This window comes from Plecotus auritus (assembly GCF_963455305.1).
Source record: "Plecotus auritus genome assembly, chromosome: 6".
Lineage (NCBI taxonomy): Eukaryota > Metazoa > Chordata > Mammalia > Chiroptera > Vespertilionidae > Plecotus > Plecotus auritus.
Window position 1 is genome coordinate 141,802,592 of NC_137773.1, and position 23,953 is coordinate 141,826,544.

A 23,953-nucleotide genomic window follows, 5' to 3' on the forward strand; every position below is an offset into this window, starting at 1 on the left:
CTTTTTTTTTTTTTTTTTTAATCTCATCAGGCCATTTCTTTTCTAACCCATTTCAAATGTTAGAGAAGTAGAATGCTAATTTCTCCCTTCTCTCCCCTTTTCTTGCTGGGTAACAGAGTTGTAAATGCCCTTGATTTTTTTTTTTTAATTGAAATTTAAGCAATGATTACTTTTGTAGTTTATCCAGCACATACCCACTGTCACAAGTGAATCATGGGGAAAATAATAGTACCTGCTTCATAGAGTTCTAGTAAGGATTAAATGAGATGGTACTGAACATGAAAAGTCTGTACATGGGCATTTCTGCTAACAACATTATTAGTGATTCCAAATCTCCAGTGATGAGACTAGTCATCTATACTAATAAAAGCCTAAGTGGCCCTCGCTCCCTCGTGCGACGCCCTCATGTCATCACAAGATGGCCACCCCCACGTCGTCACAAGATGGCTGCCATAAGATGGCCACCACAAGATGGCTGGCAGGGGAGGGCAGTTGTGGGTGGTCAGGCTGGCAGGGGAGGGTATTTGGGGGTGAATAGGCCAGCAGGGGAGGGCAGTTGGGGGCGATTGGGCCTGCAGGGCAGGGCAGTTAGGGGCAACCAGGCCGGTAAGGGAGGGCAGTTGGGGGCGATCAAGCCAGCAGGGGAGGGCACTTGGGGGCGATTGGGCTGGCAGGGGAGCAGTTAGACATCAATCAGGCTGGCAGGGGAGCGGTTAGGGGGCTATCAGGCTGGCAGGCAGAAGCGGTTAGGGGCAATCAGGCAGGCAGGCAGGCAGGTGAGTGGTTAGGAGCCAGCAGTCCTGGATTGTGAGAGGGATGTCTGACTGCCTGTTTAGGCCCCATCCCAGTCGGACATTTCCTGAGGGGTCCCAGATTGGAGAGGGTGCTGGCTGGGCTGAGGGACACCCCTCCCCAACCCATGCATGAATTTCATGCACCGGGCCTCTAGTCCTATATAATAAAAGCCTAATATGCTAAGTGTCCGGTCGTCCAGTTGGCCATTCAACCAGTCAAAGTGTAATATGCTAATGAATGCTAAGGCTGCTCAACTGCTCGCTATGATGTACTGACCACCAGGGGGCAGATGCTCAACACAGGAGCTGCACTTGGTGATCAGTGTGCTCCCACAGGGAGCAGGCCTAAGCTGTCACTTGGACATGCCCTGAGGGCTCCCAGACTGCGAGAGGGAGCAGGCCGGGCTGAGGGGACCCCCTTCCCCGAGTACATGAATTTTGTACACTGGGCCTCTAGTCTGTCTGTATAAAATGCCTGAGTGATTCAGATAAACACTGAGGCCTGGAGGAGCTGACTAATTTCCCTAGGTCACTCACTGACATAGGGGCAGTCCTCAGAATAGTCTCTGCAAGTTCTGTTGTTAAACGTTTTCTAGATACTGATGCTATATCTCCCCATGGAAAAGGAAATCTCAGATAAAGGTATTCTGTATTTCCTGAAAGGATGGCCATACCTATGAATCTGTTTACATTGAATTAAATATGCATCTCTTTGCATTTAATACATGAAAATCTACTAGACAAAACACTTCAGTCTTGAGAATAAGACAATTTATAGTGGAGAAGGCAGCCAATATTTGTAAGAATAACTTTGATATAATGCAGTAATTATCTGATAAGACAATAGTAAGACATTTCCAGAGATTTATTGAGCTCATATGAAGACTACTTAATTGTTGTTTAATAGAAAATAGAAAAAAGTTGTGGTACATCAATACAGTGGAATGCCATTCAGCCACTACTGACAGTGGTTATAGAATGACATTAGTATGGAAGAGAGTTCATAGTAGAATAATAGATACAAAACAGTATTTATAGCATGATTCTGTTTTTGTTTAAAAGTTATCATGATAAAAATATATTTATGTAAAGAATAAATGGAAATTATACATCAAGGTATTAATAGTGTTTCTCTCTGGATGGTGGCATTGTGGCCTTCCTTCTTTCCTTTCCCCTCTGTTCTTCCTTCCCTCCCCCTTCTCTCTCTTCCTTTCTTCTCTTACTTTCTGTCTTTCTGCTTTTTTTCATGTGAATATTGCTTAAGCTCCTTCTTTGTGCCTACACTGTACTCAGCACTGTGGTAAATAAATGGAAGTGTTTGGGCTGATCCCATTCTTACAGAAATAACTGGATCTAGAGTAATCAAAAGTTTATCTGCCATGTTTCTATTTAACCCATGGGTATACCTATAAAGGACACCTGTGGGTTAACTTATGGTTCTCTGCCAGCTATCTTTCCTTCCTTCTTCCTTTCATCCTCCCATTCATCATCCATTTATCTTTTAGCCATTCATCCATTTACATCATTCAATAAGCATTCACTAAGTATCTGCAATGTATCTATGAACTGATCATGGAAAGATGAAAAAGATATTCTTCTCTAGATGCTCATTGTCTTGTGTGTATGCTGTTTTTTTAAGTTTTTAGAGAGAGAGGAAGAGAAAGGGAGGGAGGGAGGGAGGGAGAGAGAGAGAGACATCGATGTGAGAGCGAAACAGGATTATTCGGTTGTCTCCTGCATGCCTCCTACCAGGGATTGATTCCACAACCTGGGCATGTGCCCCAACTGAGAGCAGAACTGGCAATCCTTCAGTGCATGGGACAACACCCAAACACCGGCCAGGACTGTCTTTTTTTTTTAATAAACTTTTTATTTTGGAATAATTTTAGATTTATAGAAAAGTTGCAAAGATAGTGCCAAGAGTTCCCATATGCCTTCACCCTGTTTTTCGTTTTTTCTGATGTTACCATCTTAAATAACCATGGTACATTTATCAAACCTGAGGAACCAACATTAATACATTACTATTAACTTAACTCGAGACTTATTCAGATTTCACCAGTTTTCCAGTAACATCCTCCTTGTGTTCCAGCATCCCGTCCAGGAGACTACATTGCATTTTGTTGGCAGGCCTCCTCTCTGGTCTGTAACTGTTTCTCAGACTTTCCTTGTTTTTGATGACCTTGACAGTTTTACGGAGTACTTGGCAGTTATTTTGGTAGAATGCCACTTAATTTGAGTTTATCTAATGTCTTTTTAAATATTTATATTTTTTATTGATTTCAGAGAGGAAGGGAGAGGCAGAGAGACATAAGAAACATCAATGATGAGAGAGAATCATTGATTGGCTGCCTCCTGCACGCCCCTACTGAGGATTAGCCATAACCCAGTCATGTGCCCTGACCGGGAATCTAACCCTGGCCTCCTGCTTCATAGGTCGATGTTCAACCACTGAGCCACACTGGCTGGGCTAATGTTATCTTTTTTATTATTTGACTGGGGTTACGGGTTTTTTGGAAAGAATACCGCTGAGGTGAAACACCGTTTTCATCACATCATATCAGGGGGTACCTGATATCCACGTAGCATCCCTGGTGGTGTTAAACTTGATCACTTGGTTAGGTAGTGTTTGCCAGGTTTCTCCACTGCAAGGTTACTATTTTTTCTTTGGATGTGATTCACTAACTCCAACTGCTCTCAATGAGGAGAAGGATTAAGCTCTACTCCTGGAGGGGGCAGTATGTATCTACATATATTGTTTGGAAATCTGAGAGGAAGACTTGTTCCTTTACCTTTACATATTTACTTATCCATCATTTATTTATATCAGAATGGTCTCATAGATATTTATTTTATATTATGGGTTATAATATCATTTGATGTTATTTATTTTGTTGCCCATATTGGTCCAACCTTGGCCATTGAGAGTTCTTTGTTCTTTTTATCAGGGTAAAAAAAACCAAACACAAACACTTTTTAAAATTTATCTTTATTGTTGAAAGTATTACAGCTGTTCCCTTTGTTTTTTTCCCCCCCCACTGATCCCCTTCACCCCACACCTGCCCCTCCCAGGCCTTTCAGTTGGCTCTGGTGTTCCCTTGACATCCCATCCTTTTGTTTATTGTGCACTTCCTTCCTTTCTAATATACAAGATGCTCCAGGTTCCTCTTGTGTTTTTCCTGCCTCAGCCCTAGAATTAGCCACGTGTCCAAGGAGCCCTGATTCCTTTTATTGGAGAATGGTATTTAGAAATCAAGAGCTAGGTGCTCAGCATTTATTGTCTTTTGAGAGAAAGGGGACAGAAAAAGTGAAAATGTTATGTATAATGTCCAAAATGCTGTGGAAGCAGAAAGAATAGAGTGACCACTTTTGGCACAGGGAGTCATCACTGAAGAATTGGTATTTGAAGTTGAGTCAAGTTTTCTAGACAGAGGTCAGAGTTGTGGGAGTAGGAGTGGGAAGGAGTGGTAGGAAACATGTCAGCAATCAAGGGCATCTGGCTTTTTAATTTGATCTGACTATAGACTTACAGTGACAATGATAGTAGCCCTGTGATGGTCTCATTATATAAAAATTAGCAATTTTTACAGATTGTCTCTTTAGGAAAGGTTTTTTTCTATGTGAGCCCTGACAGTTGACAGTACTCCCTCCCTGTCTTCCTTTCAATCTTTCTTCCTTTTAAATGTATCTAGTTCTTAATCTCTGCCAGGCCCAATACAAGGTACAGGAGTACAGAGAAGAATTTGATAGCTTCTGCCATCAAGAAGTTCTGTAGTCCATCCTATATCATTTTGCTTTCTTCTCTTCCCTATAGCCCTTCACCAAGTGTCTAATTATTAATGCTTTTGCAGAACAGCATAAAAAGTGAAGAGCAAGTATTAGCAATGTCTGTATTGTGAATCTGACACAATACTTGACTCATTCAGAAAGTCTTTTATGTTCACAGATAACAGTTGGTGTATATGATCCCTGTAACTTAGCCCAATACCCTGGATGGCCTTTGAGGAATTTTTTGGTCCTAGCAGCCCACAAATGGTACAGTATTTACATGTGACTGTCTATCTATATGTTTTTGACAATGTGTCTGCCTATGTCTGCATTTTTTTTCACTTCTGGCACACAAACCAGGTGGGAGTCGATAAATCAGTCATGATCCAATTCCATCAGTGGTGAGCTCCTAAGCAGGCCTGTTATGAAGCTTCAGACTGTGACCATACTGTATTAAAGATGTTTTAGAATATGGCAGGGCAAGTAGCCAAAGGTCCTGACCCTGAAATTCTTCAGCCCTCTCTTCAGCTTTTGGATAGGATTATCCTGTTGCTTCCAGCTTTCTTTTGTCCTACCATAAAATAATTTTAAAAGAGGGTACCTAAAAGGCCAATATACATTTGAAAAAATGCTCAACATCATTGGTCATCAAGGAAATAAAATAAATACTAATCATTAATAAATCACAATACCAGGTCTTGTTGAAGATATGGAGCAATTGGAACTCTCAGACACTGCTGGAAAACTGGGAGTATCTATTACAGTTAAAAATATCCTTAGTTCAGCAGTTGTACTCTCAAGTATATATCATACATAAATGCTCACTCAGATACAAGCAAAAGACATACCAAGAATGTTTATGGCTGGGAGGCTCAGTTTGTTGGAGCATCTTCCCGTACACCAAAAGGTTGTGAGTTTCCTGTGATCAGGGCACATATGGGAGGCAACCAATCGATGTTTCTCTCTCACATTGTTTTTTTCTCTCTCCCTTCTTCTCTCTCTAAAAATCAATTAAAAATAAAACATATCCTTGGACAAGTATTTTTTTAAATGAATTTTAAAAATATAGAATATTTTTTTAAATTTTTTTTCATTGATTTTTAGAGAGAGAGGAAGGGAGAGGGATAGAGAGATAGAAACATCAGTGAGAGAGAAACATCATTGATCGGCTGCCTCCTGCATAACCCCTACTGGGGATGGAGCCCACAACCCAGGCAAGTGCCCTGCCTGGAAATCGACCCGTGACCTCTTGGTTCATAGATTGACGCTCAACCACTAAGCCACATAGGCCAGGCTATTGCAGCATTATTCTTAATAACCCCAAACGGGGAATAACCCATATGTCATTCAATAATGAAATGGAGTGGAATAAATCGTGGTGTATTCATTGCAATGGAATGCTATGTTACAAATTTTAGTGAACTGCCGATACATGTATCAATATAGATGAGTTTTAAAAACATAATGTTGAATGAAATAAGCTGGATATAAAAGAATATATACTCTATGATTCCATCTATGTGAAGGTCAAAATATGCAAGAGCCATGTATGAACTTGGAAGTTAGAGTAGTAGTTACTTTTGAAGGGGTGGTTAATAACTGGTTGAAGCCATGAGACAGGCTCCTTTATATTTAAAAGTTGTGTATTGTGTTTGTGTCTGCTTTACTTAAGTCAAAATGTTTACTTTAAAAAAATGAAGGTAGCTAAGTTACAGATTTCCCCAGCGGGAGAATGGTTATACTTACTTATCCAGATGGTCAGTCTATCTAGTGCAAATGGGCTTCCTAACTACTGAAGTGTGGCATCATAGAATTTAAGTGCAGATGGAGAGAAGGGCAACCAGAAGAACCCATGCATGCCCTAGCCATTCTTTTCAATGTCTTGTAAGCTTTTTTATCCTACACTTAAGATTCGTTTGTCAGAATTATTTAAGACTGTTATATGAAATTCACCTAGAAAGAAATCACAGCCTATTCCGCCTTCAGCCTCTAAGCACTGAGACAAAGGAAGCATACAAGGATATATTCAGAATCTCTCAAAGGTTAAGGCCATCCCTTGAGGGTGTCAGGGAAGCATAATTACAATGAATTGCATTCTTTCCACCTGGGTTTGCTGAAGTTCTAATGTGAGCTCTTTCTTTTCCTTCCTCAAAAAAATAAAAACCGTCAGGAGTAGTAGCTTCCAGTCTGTTGAAGTCCTCTGCTTCCGGGACCGCACCTTGCAGGGGGTCAGAGACATCACCCACAGCATCATCTTCGAAATAAAGCTTCCAGAAATGGCTTTTAGCCCAGGTAATTTGCTGGTCTCTGAGAATGCATATAATTATTATTTATCATAAACCTAATCAGGCTTAACTTTCCTTTCATCCTTTTACAATAGCAGCAGAAGGGAGAGAAAAGTACAATTTCTACCTCTTTGTCAATGTGATCACCTCCCTTGAACAGAGAGCAGCTCTGCTAGTCTGACAGGCACAAAGGCAAAGATTGTCCCCAGGAAATTTTCTCCAGGCAGGATTTTTCAATCTTAAGGATGTTTTTACCCCCAGTTTTGTTTTTATTTTTGCTTAAGACACAATCTTTATTCCTGACCCTTCTTAAAGGAAAAATGAAATACTAATGCACTGACATACTTATTTGTTACAAACTTAAAGTTGTGTGTGAGTCTACTCTCCATGCAATAAATGAGTGAGCAAAAGTGCCATGTCTCTTTCCACATTTAATATTTTTCATTTGGTCCTGTGTGATAGACATCAGCTATTCTCCTCCTTTCATAAATAAGGAAACTTAGGCTCACAGACATTTTATATAGATATGTGTGTGTGTGTGTGTGTGTGTGTGTTAGTTATACTTATGTTTATATTCATGTCACAGAACACATGTTGAAGTTTGAATAAAATAAAGGTGATACTTACTAGTACCCACCACATGATATATTCCTTATGAGGAATCTGTCCTATGTAAAAGACAGAACACAATGTCTGGCATGTTATAGGTGCTTTATAAATGCTGATTTATGTTAATTTCCTATCACACTAAATAAGCCCAGCACTCTCCAAAAGGATCCCTCAGATTTTTGTGTCTTACATGCTTTTCAGAGTAGTTTCACATACATTGTTCAATTCGCTCCTCACAATGTCCCACATAGTTTCAAGGCACATTGCTTTCTTTAATCCACAAGTCATGTGCCTTAAAGTGTTTTACTGCTGGGGCGTGGAGGGGAGGATGTTAATATTTCTTCTGAGATGGCATTTCTAGAATGCAGATTTCAAAAGGATCCAGAATTACTCTGGTGACATTTCATCAGTAATTCTTTGCTGTAGCACTGATAAATGTCTTAAATAGACTTCTCAGAGAGATTGGCTGTGAAGTGCTTGGTCAGGCAATTGGGGAAGTGGTTTACTTGTTACTTTGAGCCATAAGAAATCCATTGCCTCCCTGCTATTTTTAGACAGTTGCATTTGGTTTAGCACCCTCTTCTGGCACATTCTAAAATAGCTTCCATGTGATGCTAACTTACATACTGTACAGTACTTTTGTTATATTAAAGCCACAACCTGAGGGTAGTTCTAGGGGAATGAGGTTAACTAACAAGTAATGGGGGCCTGGTCTACACCTGGTAGGCCACCATCACTTTCCATACTTCCCTCCCTAAATCCTGCCAATCACCCTTAGGGGAGGCACTTTTCTTTCCATTTTTAGATAAAGTAATTGAATTACTCTTATTATTCCCTGCTCCCAATATTACCGATGCTTGATGGAACTGGCAAACCCAGGAAACACTGCATTTACATTTGAAAAAGAGGCTTTCTATAATCCAGTAATTTCTCAGTACATCTTTTTTGAGTGTGGATGAAAAGGCAATTTTTCTTTTTTTTTTTTTTAAAGCACAACTTTTTTTAAAAAAAAAATATTTTATTGATTTTATACAGAGAGGAAGGGAGAGGGATAGAGAGTTAGAAACATCGATGAGAGAGAAACATCAATCAGCTGCCTCCTGCACGCCCCCTACTGGGGATGTGCCCGCAACCAAGTACATGCCCTTGACCGGAATCGAACCTGGGACCCTTGAATCCGCAGGCCAGTGCTCTATCCACTGAGCCAAACCGGTTAGGGCAAGGCAATTTTTCTTTATTTTTTTCATGCGAATTAATAGTTCCCCTTTTAGCTGTAAATTAAACTTCATCTTTCACCCTGGCCAGGTGGTTCAGTTGATTGAAGCATCGTCCCATACCCAAAGGGTTTCAATATCAATCCCTGGTCAGGGCACATACTTAGGTTTGCAGGTTTGATGCCCGGTTGAGTTGCATTGGGAGGCAACCAATGGATGTTTCTCTTTCACATCTATGTTTCTCTCTCCCTTCCACTCTAAAATCAGTAAAATTAAAAAACAACAACATATTCTTAGGTGAGGATTAAAAAAATCTTTCTAAATAATTATTCTGTATTATAGTGTGAACTGAAGGTTTTTTTAGTATTTCTAAGACATCCCATAGTTACAGTGGTATCACAAGTATAGTTTTAAATATCCTATATTTTCTTATGCTCGTCATAGTGCAGCCAAGCCCACCCTCCATTGCTGATATAAAGAATATCGTGGCAACTGGCTGAAGGAGGCAGCAGACGCTGCTGAGGGTGGGAGAACCCTCATTTTAATTCCTGTCCTGATGTTCTCCTCCTAGTTGACTAACTGGGAAAACAGGCCCTAAGTTTCCCCTAAAAATATTTTCTCAATAATTTTGGATATGACTTACAGATGTAGTTTATATGGAGGCAGGTATGATACACACTAATAAAAGAGAAACATGCAAATTAACCATCACTCCGCTATACCCACCAGCTAATCAGGAGCGAGTATGCAAATTAACCCAACTAAGATGGTGGCCACCACAGAGCTGTAGCAAGCAGGAGGCTTGGGTTGCCCCTGGCGATGGAGGAAGCCAAGCTTCCAGCCCGCCCTGGCCAGCCCTGGCCTCCACTCAAGGCTACAAAGTTTCAATTATAGAAGATAAATAAATCCCAGATACCTGCTTCCAGCCAGCTCTGGCCTCCGTTCAAGGAGGCACTGAAAAAAAGAAAAAAAGCCCCTTATCCAGGCTGGCCACACCCCTATGGGGTGAGGGTCCCCGCTGGGGGGCTTGGCCAGCCTGCAAACAGCCCTCAACCCCTCACCCAGGCTGGCCACACCCCCATGGCCCGATCCCTGTAAATGAGCAGTCGAACATCCCTCAAAGGGTCCCAGATTGGAGAGGGTGCAGGGTGGGCTGAGGGACAACCTGAATTTCGTGCACTGGGCCTCTAGTATAGTAGATTAAATATTGCCGTATATACAGTATCCCAAAAATGTATACAGGCACTTTGAATAGTTATAAAGGTAATTAGAGGCCTGGTGCATGAATTTGTGCACCAGTGAGGTCCCTAGGCCTGGCTGGCGATCGGGGTCGATCGGGGCCGTCTCGCCCAGTCCTGATTGGGGCTGATGGGCGCTGGCTGGCTGGGGAGGGACTACGGGAGGGATCATGGGAGGGCTTCAGGGCATGTCCGACCGTCTAGCCCAGTCTAGCCCAGTCCTGATCAGCTGGACCCCAGCAGCAAGCTAACCTACCAGTTGGAGCATCTGCCCCCTGGTGGTCAGTGTGTGTCATAGTGACTGGTGGAACGGTCGAATGAATGGTTGACACTTAGCATATTATGCTTTTATTATATAGGATTTTTATTAAAATCCATTTCATTTTCAAAGTTGAGCTATTAGCTGTTAAAGTGTGTATACATTTTGGGGGGACACCCTGTATAGAATTTTTTCATTGTCAATAAGTTTAAAGTACATCTAATTTTCTTAGAAATAGCTACAGCATTTTGAGTACTGAGATATTTTAATTTGAAATTATATTTTGTTTTTGTCCCATGATTATTTTTAATGAGAAAGCTTAGGCTGGAGTTATGAACTACAGTACTAGACTGTACTTGCCAGGTTTCTTATGCTGTGTATTAGGGAATCATTTTTTTATTAACGTAAGAATAGTAAGAAAATAAGATTTAGTAACAAGTCTGAATTCTTTTTCCCAGAAAAAGAATTTTGAAGTTTTAACCTCTTTAAGGACTCAAATTTATTATATCAGTTTTAATTTTTCATGACTTTGGAAACAGGACTACACCAGAGGCCTGGATTAGAACAAGAAGGGACGTTTGTTTTTGGTCTTCTTTCTGTAAATGATGCCCCCCAGTCAAATTGAGGCTCAAGTAGCTTTCCAGCATGATTGGTCCCAAGGTTTTCAATTGGTCATCCTAGCTCATCTTTTCACAAATAAAATATTATGTAAATGAAATCAACACTTTCTAGGTCCCATAATTAAGCAATATTTTTTAATTTTTTAAGATTTTTATTGATTTAACTGAGGAAGGGAAAGGGAGAAAGAGAAACATCAATGATGAGAACCATTGATTGGCTGCCTCCTACACGCTCCCTACTGGGGATCGAGCCTGCAACCTGGGCATGTGCCCCTGACTGGAATCGAACCTGGGACCCTTCACTCCGCAGGCCAACACTCTGTCCACTGAGCCAAACCGGCCAGGGTGCAATACTGTTTTTTTTTTTAAATGAAAGGTCAAAATATAAAAAGTTTTCAAGGAAAGAAAAATAGAGGTGACAGTAGAAATCTAAAAGGAGGAGAGTGGCCAAAGAACACCAGTGTATCGTTAGAAACAAACAAAATTTCTCCCAGTAGTTTTGTACATTAAGTCAAGGAGTTTCTGTTCCTTCAGAGACTTATGTAAGGCAGACAGTTAGGGTGGGTTGTAGCTGGATGAATTCTCTGCGAAGGAATTGAGGCTTTATTGTGAATTTCAGGGATTCAGTGAGAAAGGGACTGAGATCTAGAGCTGTGGGGAGTGTAAGAGAGTGGCTGGACCCCATTAGCAAGTTTTCACCAAGAAAGTCAGGTTTCCATTAAGGTGAGGTAGCAGGAGTATTCTACAAAGGAAGTGAGGTTTTTAAGAACATTTGCAACAGTAGAATAGAGTTCCATTTCCCTGAATGTGTTACCAGTGATGGAAGGAGATACTGAGAGCCAGGTAAATTTGGGAAACACAAAGCCAAATTAAATTCAATGTTCCTTTACTGTAGGCTCCTCAAAGCTTTTATCTCCCTCACATGCAACCTGATCTCCAGGTTTGGATGGTGGTAAGGAGTGGATAGGGAACACAGAAATGGGTCCAGAGGTATTTCCCATGTCTATTAGCCACAGGATCCTTATCTTCTGAACTGCCAGAATTGGAGTTACACAGGCACCCATAGCAGAGGTTAAAAGAGATAGGGGAGGGGAAAGTCTGAATGGATAAGGATGAGCTTAAAGGAAAGGGCAGTTTAACAGAGGGACAGTCTTCTTGGACTATGATCTGCCCGCAGGTAGGTACACAGTGATGGAGTTGAGTGGCTGAGCAGAGGGACACAAAAATGAGGAACAAAAGGGATGTACTGTTCACATCCCAGGGGGAACTTCATCAGAAGCTGTGCTGCCATCACAGTAGTCTTGTTTCCTTAGAGAACCTTCAACAGGGTTATACCAATGCCAAATATGATTGTTTTTATTTGAGCACCTGCAGAAATCAAAGCAACTTGGGCTAGAATTGAGGGGTATTTCAGAAGTTCCTCTATAGATCTACTGGCCTCTAAACAAGATTCCTAGTAGCCATGGAAGATCGGAAGACAACTGAGGCAAGTAGATGCAAATTCAGGCCCAAGAACCTTTTTGAGAAAAGTGTACCAAAAGTTTATCAGTGTATGGGCCATCTTGCTGCTTGACTGACTTGTTTTTATCCTTCCCTCCTTCATTAAATTTATTGTTTCATTTGCTTTAAGATTGTCCCAAAGCAGTTGGATGGGAAAAGAACCAGAAAGGAGGCATGGGACCAAGGATGGTGAACCTCAGTGAGTGCATGGACCCTAAAAGGTATATTTTGGAAGATAGTTTCTTCAATGGGTCTTTCGCACACCAGGTTCTATGAGGTCAATGGCACTGCACAATTCAGTCCAGGGGTGACATTCACATGAACAATGGGTGTTATTGCATTCTTTGCTGCCTAACTCATAATTTAAGTTTGGTTGTGGGAATTAATATTAATGATGGATATCCTGAAGGGCACACAGTTCATCTGTTCATCTAGATCAGTGGCTGGCAAACTGCGGCTTGCGAGCCACATGAGGCTCGCGAGCTGCGGTTTGCCATTCTGTTGACTAATGAGTTTGCCCACCATTGATCTAGACATTCTAAATTTTGTTCTTGCTTCAAGCACAGACTCTAAGACCTGTATACCTGCAGCATGTTGTAGTCCTTTATTCATTGCCCTTTAATTTTGTTCTAGTAGCCTACATTGAAGGACATTATAAGAAATATTTCATGGAAACCAATATTGTATTTAAGGGAGAGTGGCATGGAAGAAAATCTCTGTTTTCAGTATTAGGAACAACTTTCTTTTTAAGCAGCTGGTAGCTGGTGTGTTTTTATTTATGGACACAATGACTTCTAGTACCAGTCATGCTTCCGTTTTCATCTTCACTGCCAGGAGCTTAGTATCAAATATGTGGCCTATTTCTAACAATTGCAGAGGACTACAGTGTTATGATTCTGCACAGTAACCTTTCTCCTCGCCTTTTACCCTCAAGCTTCATCTTATTTTTCCTTTGATCCTAATTTCCTTAGTATTTGTTTCTTCTTTTCTCATACAGCTACTTCTATTCCAAAAGACCAAAATTGGGTATAAATGAGTGATTGACTGAATAAGTAATAATTCTCTCATTTTCTAGATTAGCTGAGTCATCAGTGGATCTAAATCTCAAATTGATGTGTTGGAGATTGGTGCCTACTTTGGACTTAGACAAAGTTGTGTCTGTCAAATGTCTGCTGCTTGGAGCTGGCACCTTGGGCTGTAATGTAGCTAGGACACTGATGGTAAGTTTTTTGGGGCCAAATGGTACCTTTGAAGCTTCTCTTCCCATTTTACTATATCTGTTTGCCTTCCACCCAGATGCCCTTTCTCCTCTCTCTCTCTCTTCCTTCTCCCTCCCCCTCAGTTTATTTTTAAATATAAAAGGAATACATGCTTTTATTATAAGGTAAAAACACAAAGTCCCTCCATCTCAATCCTAAGCCACATTTCCCAGAATTAAGTAGACTTTATAGATTAATATGCAGTATATTTTTCCCTGAAGTATTTATAGGCATGTACAAATGAGAGACATTTGTCATCATTGCTGCTCCTTATTTTTATGAAAATTGGATCATAGCATACTGTCTATAACAGGTTTTTATTTTTAACTTAATATAAAAATAATTATGGCTCTCTTTTTATGTATTCCATATTATGTATGTATACTATTTCATTGTATGACTGCGTCTTCGGTTTGTTTAATCATTGTCAGCATATTTTTCTTTTAGAGATGATGATGGTATGAACATTTTTACACTTATATCTTTACATATTCATAGTATTATTTCTTTTGGGAAAAAGTCCTAGAAGTAGAATTGCTCTAGTAATTTTTTTTTCTTCCCAAATTATCTTTCAAAACCATTATACTAGTCTCTGCTTCTAGAAACATGTGAGGAACAAAGCTTTTTATTTGCATTTCTTTAATTAGTGAGGGTGAGTCCTAAATTGTATTTCTTTTGTGATATTTATTTCTTCTATTTATGTCCTCTGGGTTGTATTTCTTTTATTGTTTTGGAGTTCTTTTTATTATGGATTAACCTTTTTTTTTTTGTTATATAATGCAAATCTTTTTCTCAACATATTAATTTAAAGTATATTTAGCCATATAAAGTTTTTTTTTAATTTTTATGACTCATTATGTTAGTCTTTTTCTTTATGGTTTACAACACTCTTGTGTAGAAGTTATAAAAAAGGAAAGTTATCCATTTTTCTATCACATTTTCACTTTGTTCCTTTCAGTGTTTGTTGAATATACATTTTAAAACCATATATAATATATAATAATGTCCCTTGCTTTTATCCATTAACATTGTAAACACTTTCCCAGGTCATTAAAAAGGATACCTATTAAACCTTTTTTAAAAAATATATATATATTTTATTGCTTTTTTACAGAGAGGAAGGGAGAGGGATAGAGAGTTAGAAACAACGATGGGAGAGAAACCTCGATCAGCTGCCTCCTGCACACCTCCTACTGGGGATGTGCCCGCAACCAAGTTACATGCCCTTGACCGGAATCGAACCTGGGACCTTTCAGTCTGCAAGCCAACGCTCTATCCACTGAGCCAAACCAGTTAGGGCCCTATTAAACCTTTTTAATGGCTTCAGAATATGCCTTCTTGTATGAGGAAACATAATTTACTGGAACATTCCTCTAATGTTAGGTATTAACATTGATTCCAATTTTTTACTTAAGTATAAATTTTTGTAATTTTTTACATAGCCATAGATTATGTTGCAAAGAACATCTTCGTGATTACATCTTCAGACTATTTCCTAGGAAAGATTGCTGGAAGTAGGTCAAAGGATGTGTGCATTTTAAAGACTCCAGAAACGTTGCCAAATTGCTTTCCAGAAAAATTACACCAGTTTACGTTCTCAACCAGTAAAACAGGTGTTTCACTGCCACATCCTCACCAGCATTGAGTATTGTAATTTTCTTTGCAGATTAGCCATTTAAACTGTGTAGCATTCCGGGAAGCCAGAAGTTAAGTGTGAAAGTCCACCTGCATGTGACTAACCCGTGGCATGTTTGTAATTTATCTGGCTTTCTTCCCCCTGCCCAGCATGTCCCCAGACTGCCTTCCTTGCTCTCCACTCAGCATTGCTTTAAAGAATGCAACAATACTTTAGAAATAAATATCCCCAAACTAAGCACAAGTGACTCGGATTTCTCATACTTTCATTCTCTGTCCACGGTAGATTATTTAGCTGGGTTAGTAGACAAAAAAGTTAACTGTGGACATCAAAACAAACAATTGATCTAAACTAAGGTTTTCAAAAGATGGATTCTAGCCTGTCTTTCTCAACCTCCAAAATAAATCTTGGGTCTACATTGATTGTTCCCCCCAGAATCGTCAGTCTAATTCAGTTTCGAGGTCCCTAATAAAAGGATATTGAAATGAGAGAGCAGAATCTTAGCTTTATGGCTTATCTTGTCAGAGCTTCTCTTAAAATAGATCATTATGCTTATTTATGATCTACTGAAATACACATACCCCACCTCACCCCCCAAAAAGTAGGCATCCTCATTTGGTTGCAACTCTAGGGATCTCATTTTTTCCCCACCATTAACTACATCTATGACCTTAGGTGAGTCACGTACCTTTTCTGGGCTTTAGTTTCCATATATGTAAAACAAAGTAATTAGACTAAGAATTTTAGATATCCCATCCAACTTTAAAGTTGTGTGGTTCTATAAGACTTTATAAGATGAAAACTGAGAATATTGGAATCATACACTACATTCCAGATTATTGAGGCTTTTGCCTCTTAGGGAAATAATACAAAATCTTCTACAATGTTAGTGGGAAATAACTTGTAAGTAATTTTCCCCAGATGTTAATTTAAGCTTTAAGTAAGTTTTAAGATGAGCTGTTATTTATACTTATAAAATTATTCCTTAAGGCAGTGGTCTGCAAACTGCGGCTCGCGAGCCGCGGTTTGCCGCTCTGTTAACTAATGAGTTTGCCGACCACTGACCTAGACTCTCGATTCCAATAATTACAAGCTGTTGTTGTTCCTTGTGATTAAGCCCCTATCCCAGTGGTCGGCAAACTCATTGGTCAGCAGAGCAGCAAACCGCGGCTCTTGAGCCGCATGTGGCTCGCGAGCCGCAGTTTGCCAACCACTGCCTTAAGGGAAAGCAACAACAGTGGAGATTATTGCTAATTCTTTTAAGATAGCAGCATAAACAATTTTTATAAGACTCACCTCTAAATCTTTTTCTGGTGCCACTGTCAAAAGTGATGAATTATTAGTTAGAGCAACTCTGACATTTCTTAGTCTCATTACTACAGGAAACCAGGCACTGGCTATATAATTATTTTATCTTTTAAAGGAAGTTGATATTATATTTATAAAAAACTGAATTTATACAATTTAATTTCTAAAGTTCCGTATATTTTGAGGTCCCTAAGCTGCTCCAAAGCAAACCCATTTTAGGTATTTCAAGAGAGATACCCCGTGAAATGTTCATCAGAAACACACTATGATATCCTGTTTCCATGCAGGGGTGGGGCGTCAGACACATCACATTTGTGGACAATGCCAAGATCTCCTACTCCAATCCTGTGAGGCAGCCTCTCTATGAATTTGAAGATTGCCTAACAGGTGGCAAGCCCAAGGCCCTGGCTGCAGCAGACCGGCTCCAGAGAATATTCCCCGGAGTGGTATGTTGATGCTGTTTGGGAATGTCACAGGTTGCTCCTATATCTTCAATGTTTAAGTCTTGAGGAATAAGGCGGTATGATATTGGTGAAAGACATTCAGACATCTGTCACTTACCACCAGGCCCTCATCATGTGGCTGAGCCTCTGTTTCCTCATCACAGAGATGGGGATTAAAAGACAAAACAAAACCTAATATATTATTGTATAGAGAAATGAAGAATACATGAAAAAATGTTTTATAAGTTACAGTGCCTTATCTGACTTTAAGTTGAGGAATTCTGGGAGTATGTATATTTTTATATCCTGCCTTGTTCCAGAGGGATTATGGTGGCAGATGTAGGATACTATTTTTCCTTCTTCATCAGAATACACAGATAGTTACTTAAAACAAGATTATGAAGTTAAATTGAATGTAAGTCTGTGCAGAAGAAAGATTGAGCTAAATGTTTAGCTTTTTACTCTAGCTGCTTCTTATTTTTCAGTTTGATCATTTAAACACCAGATAATAGTAGAAAGTCATTCAGCTCACTTGGTTCAAAATCTTGTCAGTTTTTTTCCGTCATTCTGCAAAAGAGATTCTGCATCTTGCATTCTTAATCAATTTACCTGACAGAGGTTAGATTAGGAATTTCTGAAGCATCTGCTTATACTTAAAATGCCACAAGAGACTCAGCCCTCGCTAGAGAGAGAGAGAGGGGGGGGGGGAGAAAGAGAGAGAGAAGAAAAGAAAGCCCACTTTCTCAGAGTTTCTCTGTTTAGTCACTCATTATTCATTCATTTTAGATGTCTTTGCTTTAGAAGTAACTTTGATGGCTTTGTTCACTTGATCAGTATATCTGAGGAATGTCATTTATTTGGTTTAATTCAACAGTATTTATTGAGCACCCACTATGTATCCAGCTAGGTTACTGGATGCCAAAAGATATAAGAATAAATTACAACCCCGTCATTAAGATATATGAGTTAGGTTGCTGCTATAACAATATTGCATATCACACATCCCAACATTTTAGTAGCTTACAGTTATAAATATTTATTTCATGCTTACAGGAGTGTAGGTTGACTGTGGTTTAGCTGCTGGGCTAGGCTGGACTCCAAGCTTCGAATCAGATTCTAGTCTGCTCTGTATGTCATTATTTCAAAATCTAGGCTTAAGGAGCAATAGGCATCTGATCCTGATCTTCTTATGGTAGAAGATAGAAGTGTAAAAACATTGGCAAAAACTTACCATACTTATACCTCTTAAAGTCTCAGCTCAATAATAGCAATATGCCACATCCTCCATCTCCATTGCCAAAGTAATTCTCAGGGCAACACTCAGAGTCAGTGAGGTTGGTCAGTACATTCTGCCTTCCTAGTGGGCGGTTCTGTAGAGTCATATGGCAAAGGGCATGGAAGTATAATTCTATTAGAGGGAGGCAGTACATCGTTGAGAAGAATAATCCAGTCTATCACTGACGAGTGTTATGAACTCCCCTTGGGGTCCAGACAGATCTGGCTTTGAATCTGAGCTCTGCCACTTATTTGTTGCCTGAAATATTGACTTGCTCAAATCCTAGCCATTGTCTATGAGCCAGTTCAGTCCCCCCTATTTATTTGTTTATCCTATTACTTATTCATCAAAATATTTAAGGCTATGTGCTTGGGATTAGGAAACAAAATAGCCAAAGTTTCCTCTTCCTTATTTGGAGCTTATTGTCTAGTGAGGGAGACAGGCATTAACAACTAATTTCACAAAATATTATAATTGTAATAAGTACCCGAAGCAGGAGCTCAGTTGCCATGAGAATGTTTAAGACGAAGGCCTGACCAAGACTACACTTCCTTGAGGAAACTAAGTCTTGTATGATGAGTGGAGTTAGCTAGACTAATGGTGGCAGAGCTATCTGTGCAGACTCCTGGGGTAGTCAGCAGCGTGGTGCTTCTGTGGAACTGAAGGAAAGCCAGGGTGGCTGAAGCACAAAGGTCAAGGAGGACAGACAAGAAGCTGGGGAAAAGCAAGGGCCAAACCATCCTGGGCCCTTAGCGATCAAGTTCAACTTTCCTTGAAAACATCAGCCCACCAGGATCAAGGCTTTCTCCGCTTTTCCATCCCTACTGGATTATTAAGTTCTTGAGCCCAGGAGTTCAGGTCTCTTATACTTTTATCCTTCATGCCTATTAATAATCCTATATAATAAAGAGCTAATATGCTAATTAGACTGGACGGCAGAATGACCTTCTAGAACGACCTTCCAGAACTACCAGTGGCCAGGGGGTGGGGCTGCGGGGCAGCGAGGTTACCATTTTTTTAAAGGCAAGGCAATAAAATTTAGAATCATGGAGCCACACTAAAGGTTTAAAAATCCAGCTCTGAATATCTGCTTCCAACCCTGACAAGTAACTGATAATGGACTAGCTCTCCTATCATAAACAGTTATGCACCTGGAATATATAAAATGATTCTTTTCAGACAGTAGACAACAGGCAGTGAAAGACTGTGATCCCAGACAGAAGGGAAAGAATAAATGCTTGTCCCAACTTATTGCATAAAGGCATTTTCTGGCCCTTTTCAGAGTTCATATGATATTCTTGGTCTTGATGAGCTGAGGAAACTGAGATCAGAATTCAGAGCAGCTAAGGTGGCTGGAATTTGTGGGACAGAGTATCACACTTCCAGAGTTGTGCAGAGAAGGAGGTCTAGATCAGCGGTTGCCAACCTTTCGGACCTCTGGTCCGCAGACCATCGTTTGGGTGACCGCTGGTCTAGATAGCACCTTGAGTCCTTGAATAGTAAATCATGCTCCGGGCATGACTCTGTAAGGCTAGGAAAAAGCACCACCATTCCTGCTGTGATAATGGAGATACCAGAGATACAAGGCTGGGAGACATTGGATTCCCACCTATCCAGAAGGAAGAGACCTCATTTTGGAATACTCCAAACCCTTATGTGACACCCCAGTAAGGCCATAGAATTAAACATAAAAGCTAAAACCGCAAAGCTTCTAGGAGCAAGCAACTAGTGATCTAGTGATAGGCAAAGATTTCTTGGGACCCAGAATACTGACCATAAGTGAAAAAATGTATGACTTGGACTTGATCAAAATCTAAAACTTCTGCTTCTCAAAAGACACCATTAAGAGAATGAAAAGGCTGGCCAAAACTGAGAAAATACTCATAGTATGTGTATTTGGCAAACATTTTTATCTAGAATACATAAACAAATCCTACTCAATAATAAGAAGGCAGACATACTGTTGTTTTTTTTTTTAAGGAGCAGAAACCTTGGACAGGCACTAATTTCATAGTGAAGCTCTGTAAGTTTTCAGTGAACACATGCAAATGCTGAACATTAATAGTCATCAGGGAAATATGAATAAAAACCACAAAGATATATCACTACACACCCACTAAAATGGCTAAAATTAAAAAGATTAACAGTGTTAAATGTTATCAGGCTGTGGAGCACCCAGAACGCTCATAGTTTGCTGGCAAAACAAGGCCTTAGTAGGGCAGTTTCTCATGAAACTAAACATACTCCTACCTAATGACCCTAAAATTCCACTTTTAGATATTTATTTAAGAGAAATAAAAACATATACACAGGGATGGGCAAAAGTAGGTTTACAGTTGTGAGTTATATTATTAATTATTGTATGATGTATTTATATTGTCTTCCATATGAACCACTGTAAACCTACTTTTGCCCACTCCTGTATATTAAGACTCACACACAAATGTCCATAGTAGCTTTATTCATAATAGCCAAAATTTAGAAGTAACCCAGAAAGTGAATAAACAAATTGAGTTATATTCGCACAACAAAAAGGAATATACTATTGATACTTAACAGTATGGATGAACCTCAAAAGCATTATGCTGAGCGAAAGAAACCAAACATAAACAAGATATACTATAGGATACCACTTATGTGAGGTTCTAGATTAGCAAAACCAATCTAGGGTTTAAAAAGTTCGACTAATACACCCCTATGTTCATTGCAGTAGCCAAGATATGGAAAAACCTAAGTGTCCATTGATAGATGAATGGTTAAAGAACATGTAGTACATATATACAATGGAGTATTACTCAGCCATAAAAAGAACTAAATGTTGTCATTTGTGACAACATGGATGGACCTAGAGGGTATTTTGCTAAATAAGTCAGACAGAGAAAGACAAATATATGATTTCACTTATATGTGGAATCTAAAAAACAAAATAAATGAAGAAACAAACTTATAAATAGAGAGAATAAACTGATAGTTGCCAGGGAGGAGGGGGGTTAGGGGGAAGGGCAAAAAAAGTGCAAGGATTAAGAAGTACAAATTCGCAGTTATAAATAGCCACGGGATGTAAAGTACAGCATAGGGAATATAGTCAGTAATATACTAACTATGTTGGTGCCACATGGTTACTAGACTTATCAGGTTGATCACTTCTTAAGATATATAAATATCTAATCACATTATGCACCTGAACCTAATGTAATATTGCATGTTAACTATAATTGAAAAATACATTTAAAAAGTATATCAGAACAGTGGCTGTCCCAGTGAGGTTGGAGAGTAGTGGGGATTGACTGGGAAGGGGCTCAAGAGCATGTTCTGTATCTTTACAGGTGTGTTACAGTGGTTAATCTGCAGTTTTTCAAAACTCACTGAACTGTACACTTGAGATCTGTGCATTTCACTCTATCTGTAAATTATATCTTGTCCCCCAGCCACACAATTGATCATCTGGGGAGTTTTAGAAAATATTGGTGGCTGAGAGATTCCAGTTTAAATGGTCGAGGGGAAAGCCTGGCATTAGGAATGGATGGGCCTGGAGAGCATTATGCTAAGCGAAATACGTCAGTCAGAGAAAGATAAATATCACATGATCTCACTCATTTGTGGAATATAATGAACAACATAAACTGATGAACCAAAATAGATCCAGAGACAGAGAAGCATCGATCATACTGTCAAACCTCAGAGGGAAGGTAGGGGAGGGTGGTGGGGAGAGATCAACCAAAGGACTTGTATGCATGCATGTAAGCATAACCAATGGACACAGACACCAGCGGGGTGAGGGCATGAGTGGGGGTGGGGGTGGGGCAATGGGGGGATAAGGACACATACGTAATACCTTAATCAATAAAGAAAATTTAAAAAAAAAAAAAGCCCTAACTGGTTTGGCTCAGTGGATAGAGCGTCGGCCTGCGGACTGAGGGGTCCCGGGTTCGATTCCGGTCAAGGGCATGTACCTTGGTTGCAGGCACATCCCCAGTAGGGGGGGTATGCAGGAGGCAGCTGATCGATGTTTCTCTCCCATCGATGTTTCTAACTCTCTATCCCTCTCCCTTCCTCTCTGTTAAAAATCAATAAAATATATTTAAAAAAAAAAAACACCTCTCTGGGTGGTTCTAGTGTGCAACCAAGGAGGAAACCTACTATGTTGAAACTTGCTGAATTCCAGCCTCAGGTGTATAGACCTAAATGGTGAGCCAGGGCCAGTCCTAAGAGGTTTATTGGCTGAAATTTTAGCAAGCAGAGAATTATTTAGGTTAGCAAAGTGGATGTGGATGAGGATCTATATTATTAAATAGGTTAGAGTTGATATTGAGTAATTATGCTTCAGTCTTGGTGACAGTAAAATACTTAAATAAAACCTGTTTGGAACAAGTTACCACCATTTAATATACTTTGTCAATTATAAGACAGTAAGTTATTATTATCATCATCATTACTGTGGTTGTTGCTTTTCTTATTGTTTATTATAGTACTTGATAGAGGTACCATACTTAATGGATGAACGAATGAGGTCCCAAGAATTGTCTTTGTGGTGTTTCCATTGTTCAAATAGACTTGTTTTGAACGTTTATTCTTTCTGAAGTCCTTTCTTTCTGCCTGGAGTTCTTTCCTGCTTTGCTTGCAACTTTTTTTTTTTTAATTCTTTTAAAAATTGTTGCTGTTGTCACTATTGTCCCTTTCTTGAATTGCATAGATTAGATATAAGATTAGGAGAAAAATAGCTACAGTATACAAAACAGATTTTCCTTTGTAACAGGATCTACTTGCCCTGCCCCCTGAGCTATTTTTCTAGTAGGTAAGGGGTTTTGGCAAAGTAATGAAAAAGCTGATGTTTTCACAAACTGTGGCCAGCTCTATGCAGGGGATTAAGGGCGTAGTTTGTGATTCTAGAACAATTTCTTTTTATGAGAAGTTAATGTCCCCAGCTTCTTTGGCAACTATATGTCTCACTGTTAATCTGCCAAGACACTCTGGGGCCCACAGGGGGCAAATGGTAAATTTCAGAGCTATGTTAAAGCCCCTGTGAAAAATATTGAGTCCCCACCCTTGAAGAAAGCCCAGGTCACCAGGCAACTTCTATTTTTGGACAGAGCATGAGGCTTCACTTTAGTACCACATGCTGTTATCAAACCCCCTCCCCCCATCCTAACCCCCTCACCTCCCAAACAAATATCTGCACAGTCATAAATAGATTTATAGATTTTTCTGGCTGAAAGTTAGCAAGTAGAGTTTTGGGTTTTGAGGTGTTTTTTTTTAAATGTGTATAACCCTGAGAAGACTAAGGCAAGACTAGCAGTCATTCTGATCTTACGTGAATTTATTAAATAAAATGATTTTTGTTATAACATCCCATTTGGAGATGTTATACACTAAGAAAATGGAGAGAGGGCAAGCTGGAAACAAGTCGGAAGAAACAGCTCTACTGGGCAGAGGGGATTTGTATAGGCAGAGGGCATTTTGATGAAGTTTTTTAGCCTCAGATTTAAAGGAAGAGCAAAAGATAAACAGTTATCTCAGGGTTCTTGCCTCATTTGGGAAGTGCCCTTGCCACCCACTATGAAACTGGTATCCATATTTCTCTGTTTGCTGCTTTATCCAGACTTAGGGACCCTGTGGTGACAGCCAAGGAGGTCTAGGACATAGAGGTAATGAAGCTTGACAGCACAGGTAGCAAAAGGAGAAAGCAGCATAATTATGCATGGAGAAATTTCTAGTTGCAAGTGATCATACATACACAGCTTGTA

General features: G+C 39.7%; 1 protein-coding gene across 6 annotated transcripts in view; it reads left to right on the plus strand.

Moving 5' to 3' along the window:
- ATG7 (autophagy related 7) overlaps positions 1-23,953 on the plus strand; it is a 267,739-nt gene that overhangs the window by 52,558 nt on the left and 191,228 nt on the right. For all 6 annotated transcript variants that reach the window (XR_013960775.1, XR_013960776.1, XR_013960777.1 and 3 more), the window contains exons 8-12: positions 4,741-4,829; positions 6,733-6,854; positions 12,418-12,508; positions 13,363-13,507; positions 16,778-16,936. Coding sequence is in view for 2 of the 6 variants with exons in the window: in XM_080671745.1 (XP_080527871.1) it covers positions 4,741-4,829; positions 6,733-6,854; positions 12,418-12,508; positions 13,363-13,507; positions 16,778-16,936 (606 nt within the window). In the remaining 4 variants the exon portion in view is untranslated. The remainder of the gene's footprint in view (positions 1-4,740; positions 4,830-6,732; positions 6,855-12,417; positions 12,509-13,362; positions 13,508-16,777; positions 16,937-23,953) is intronic.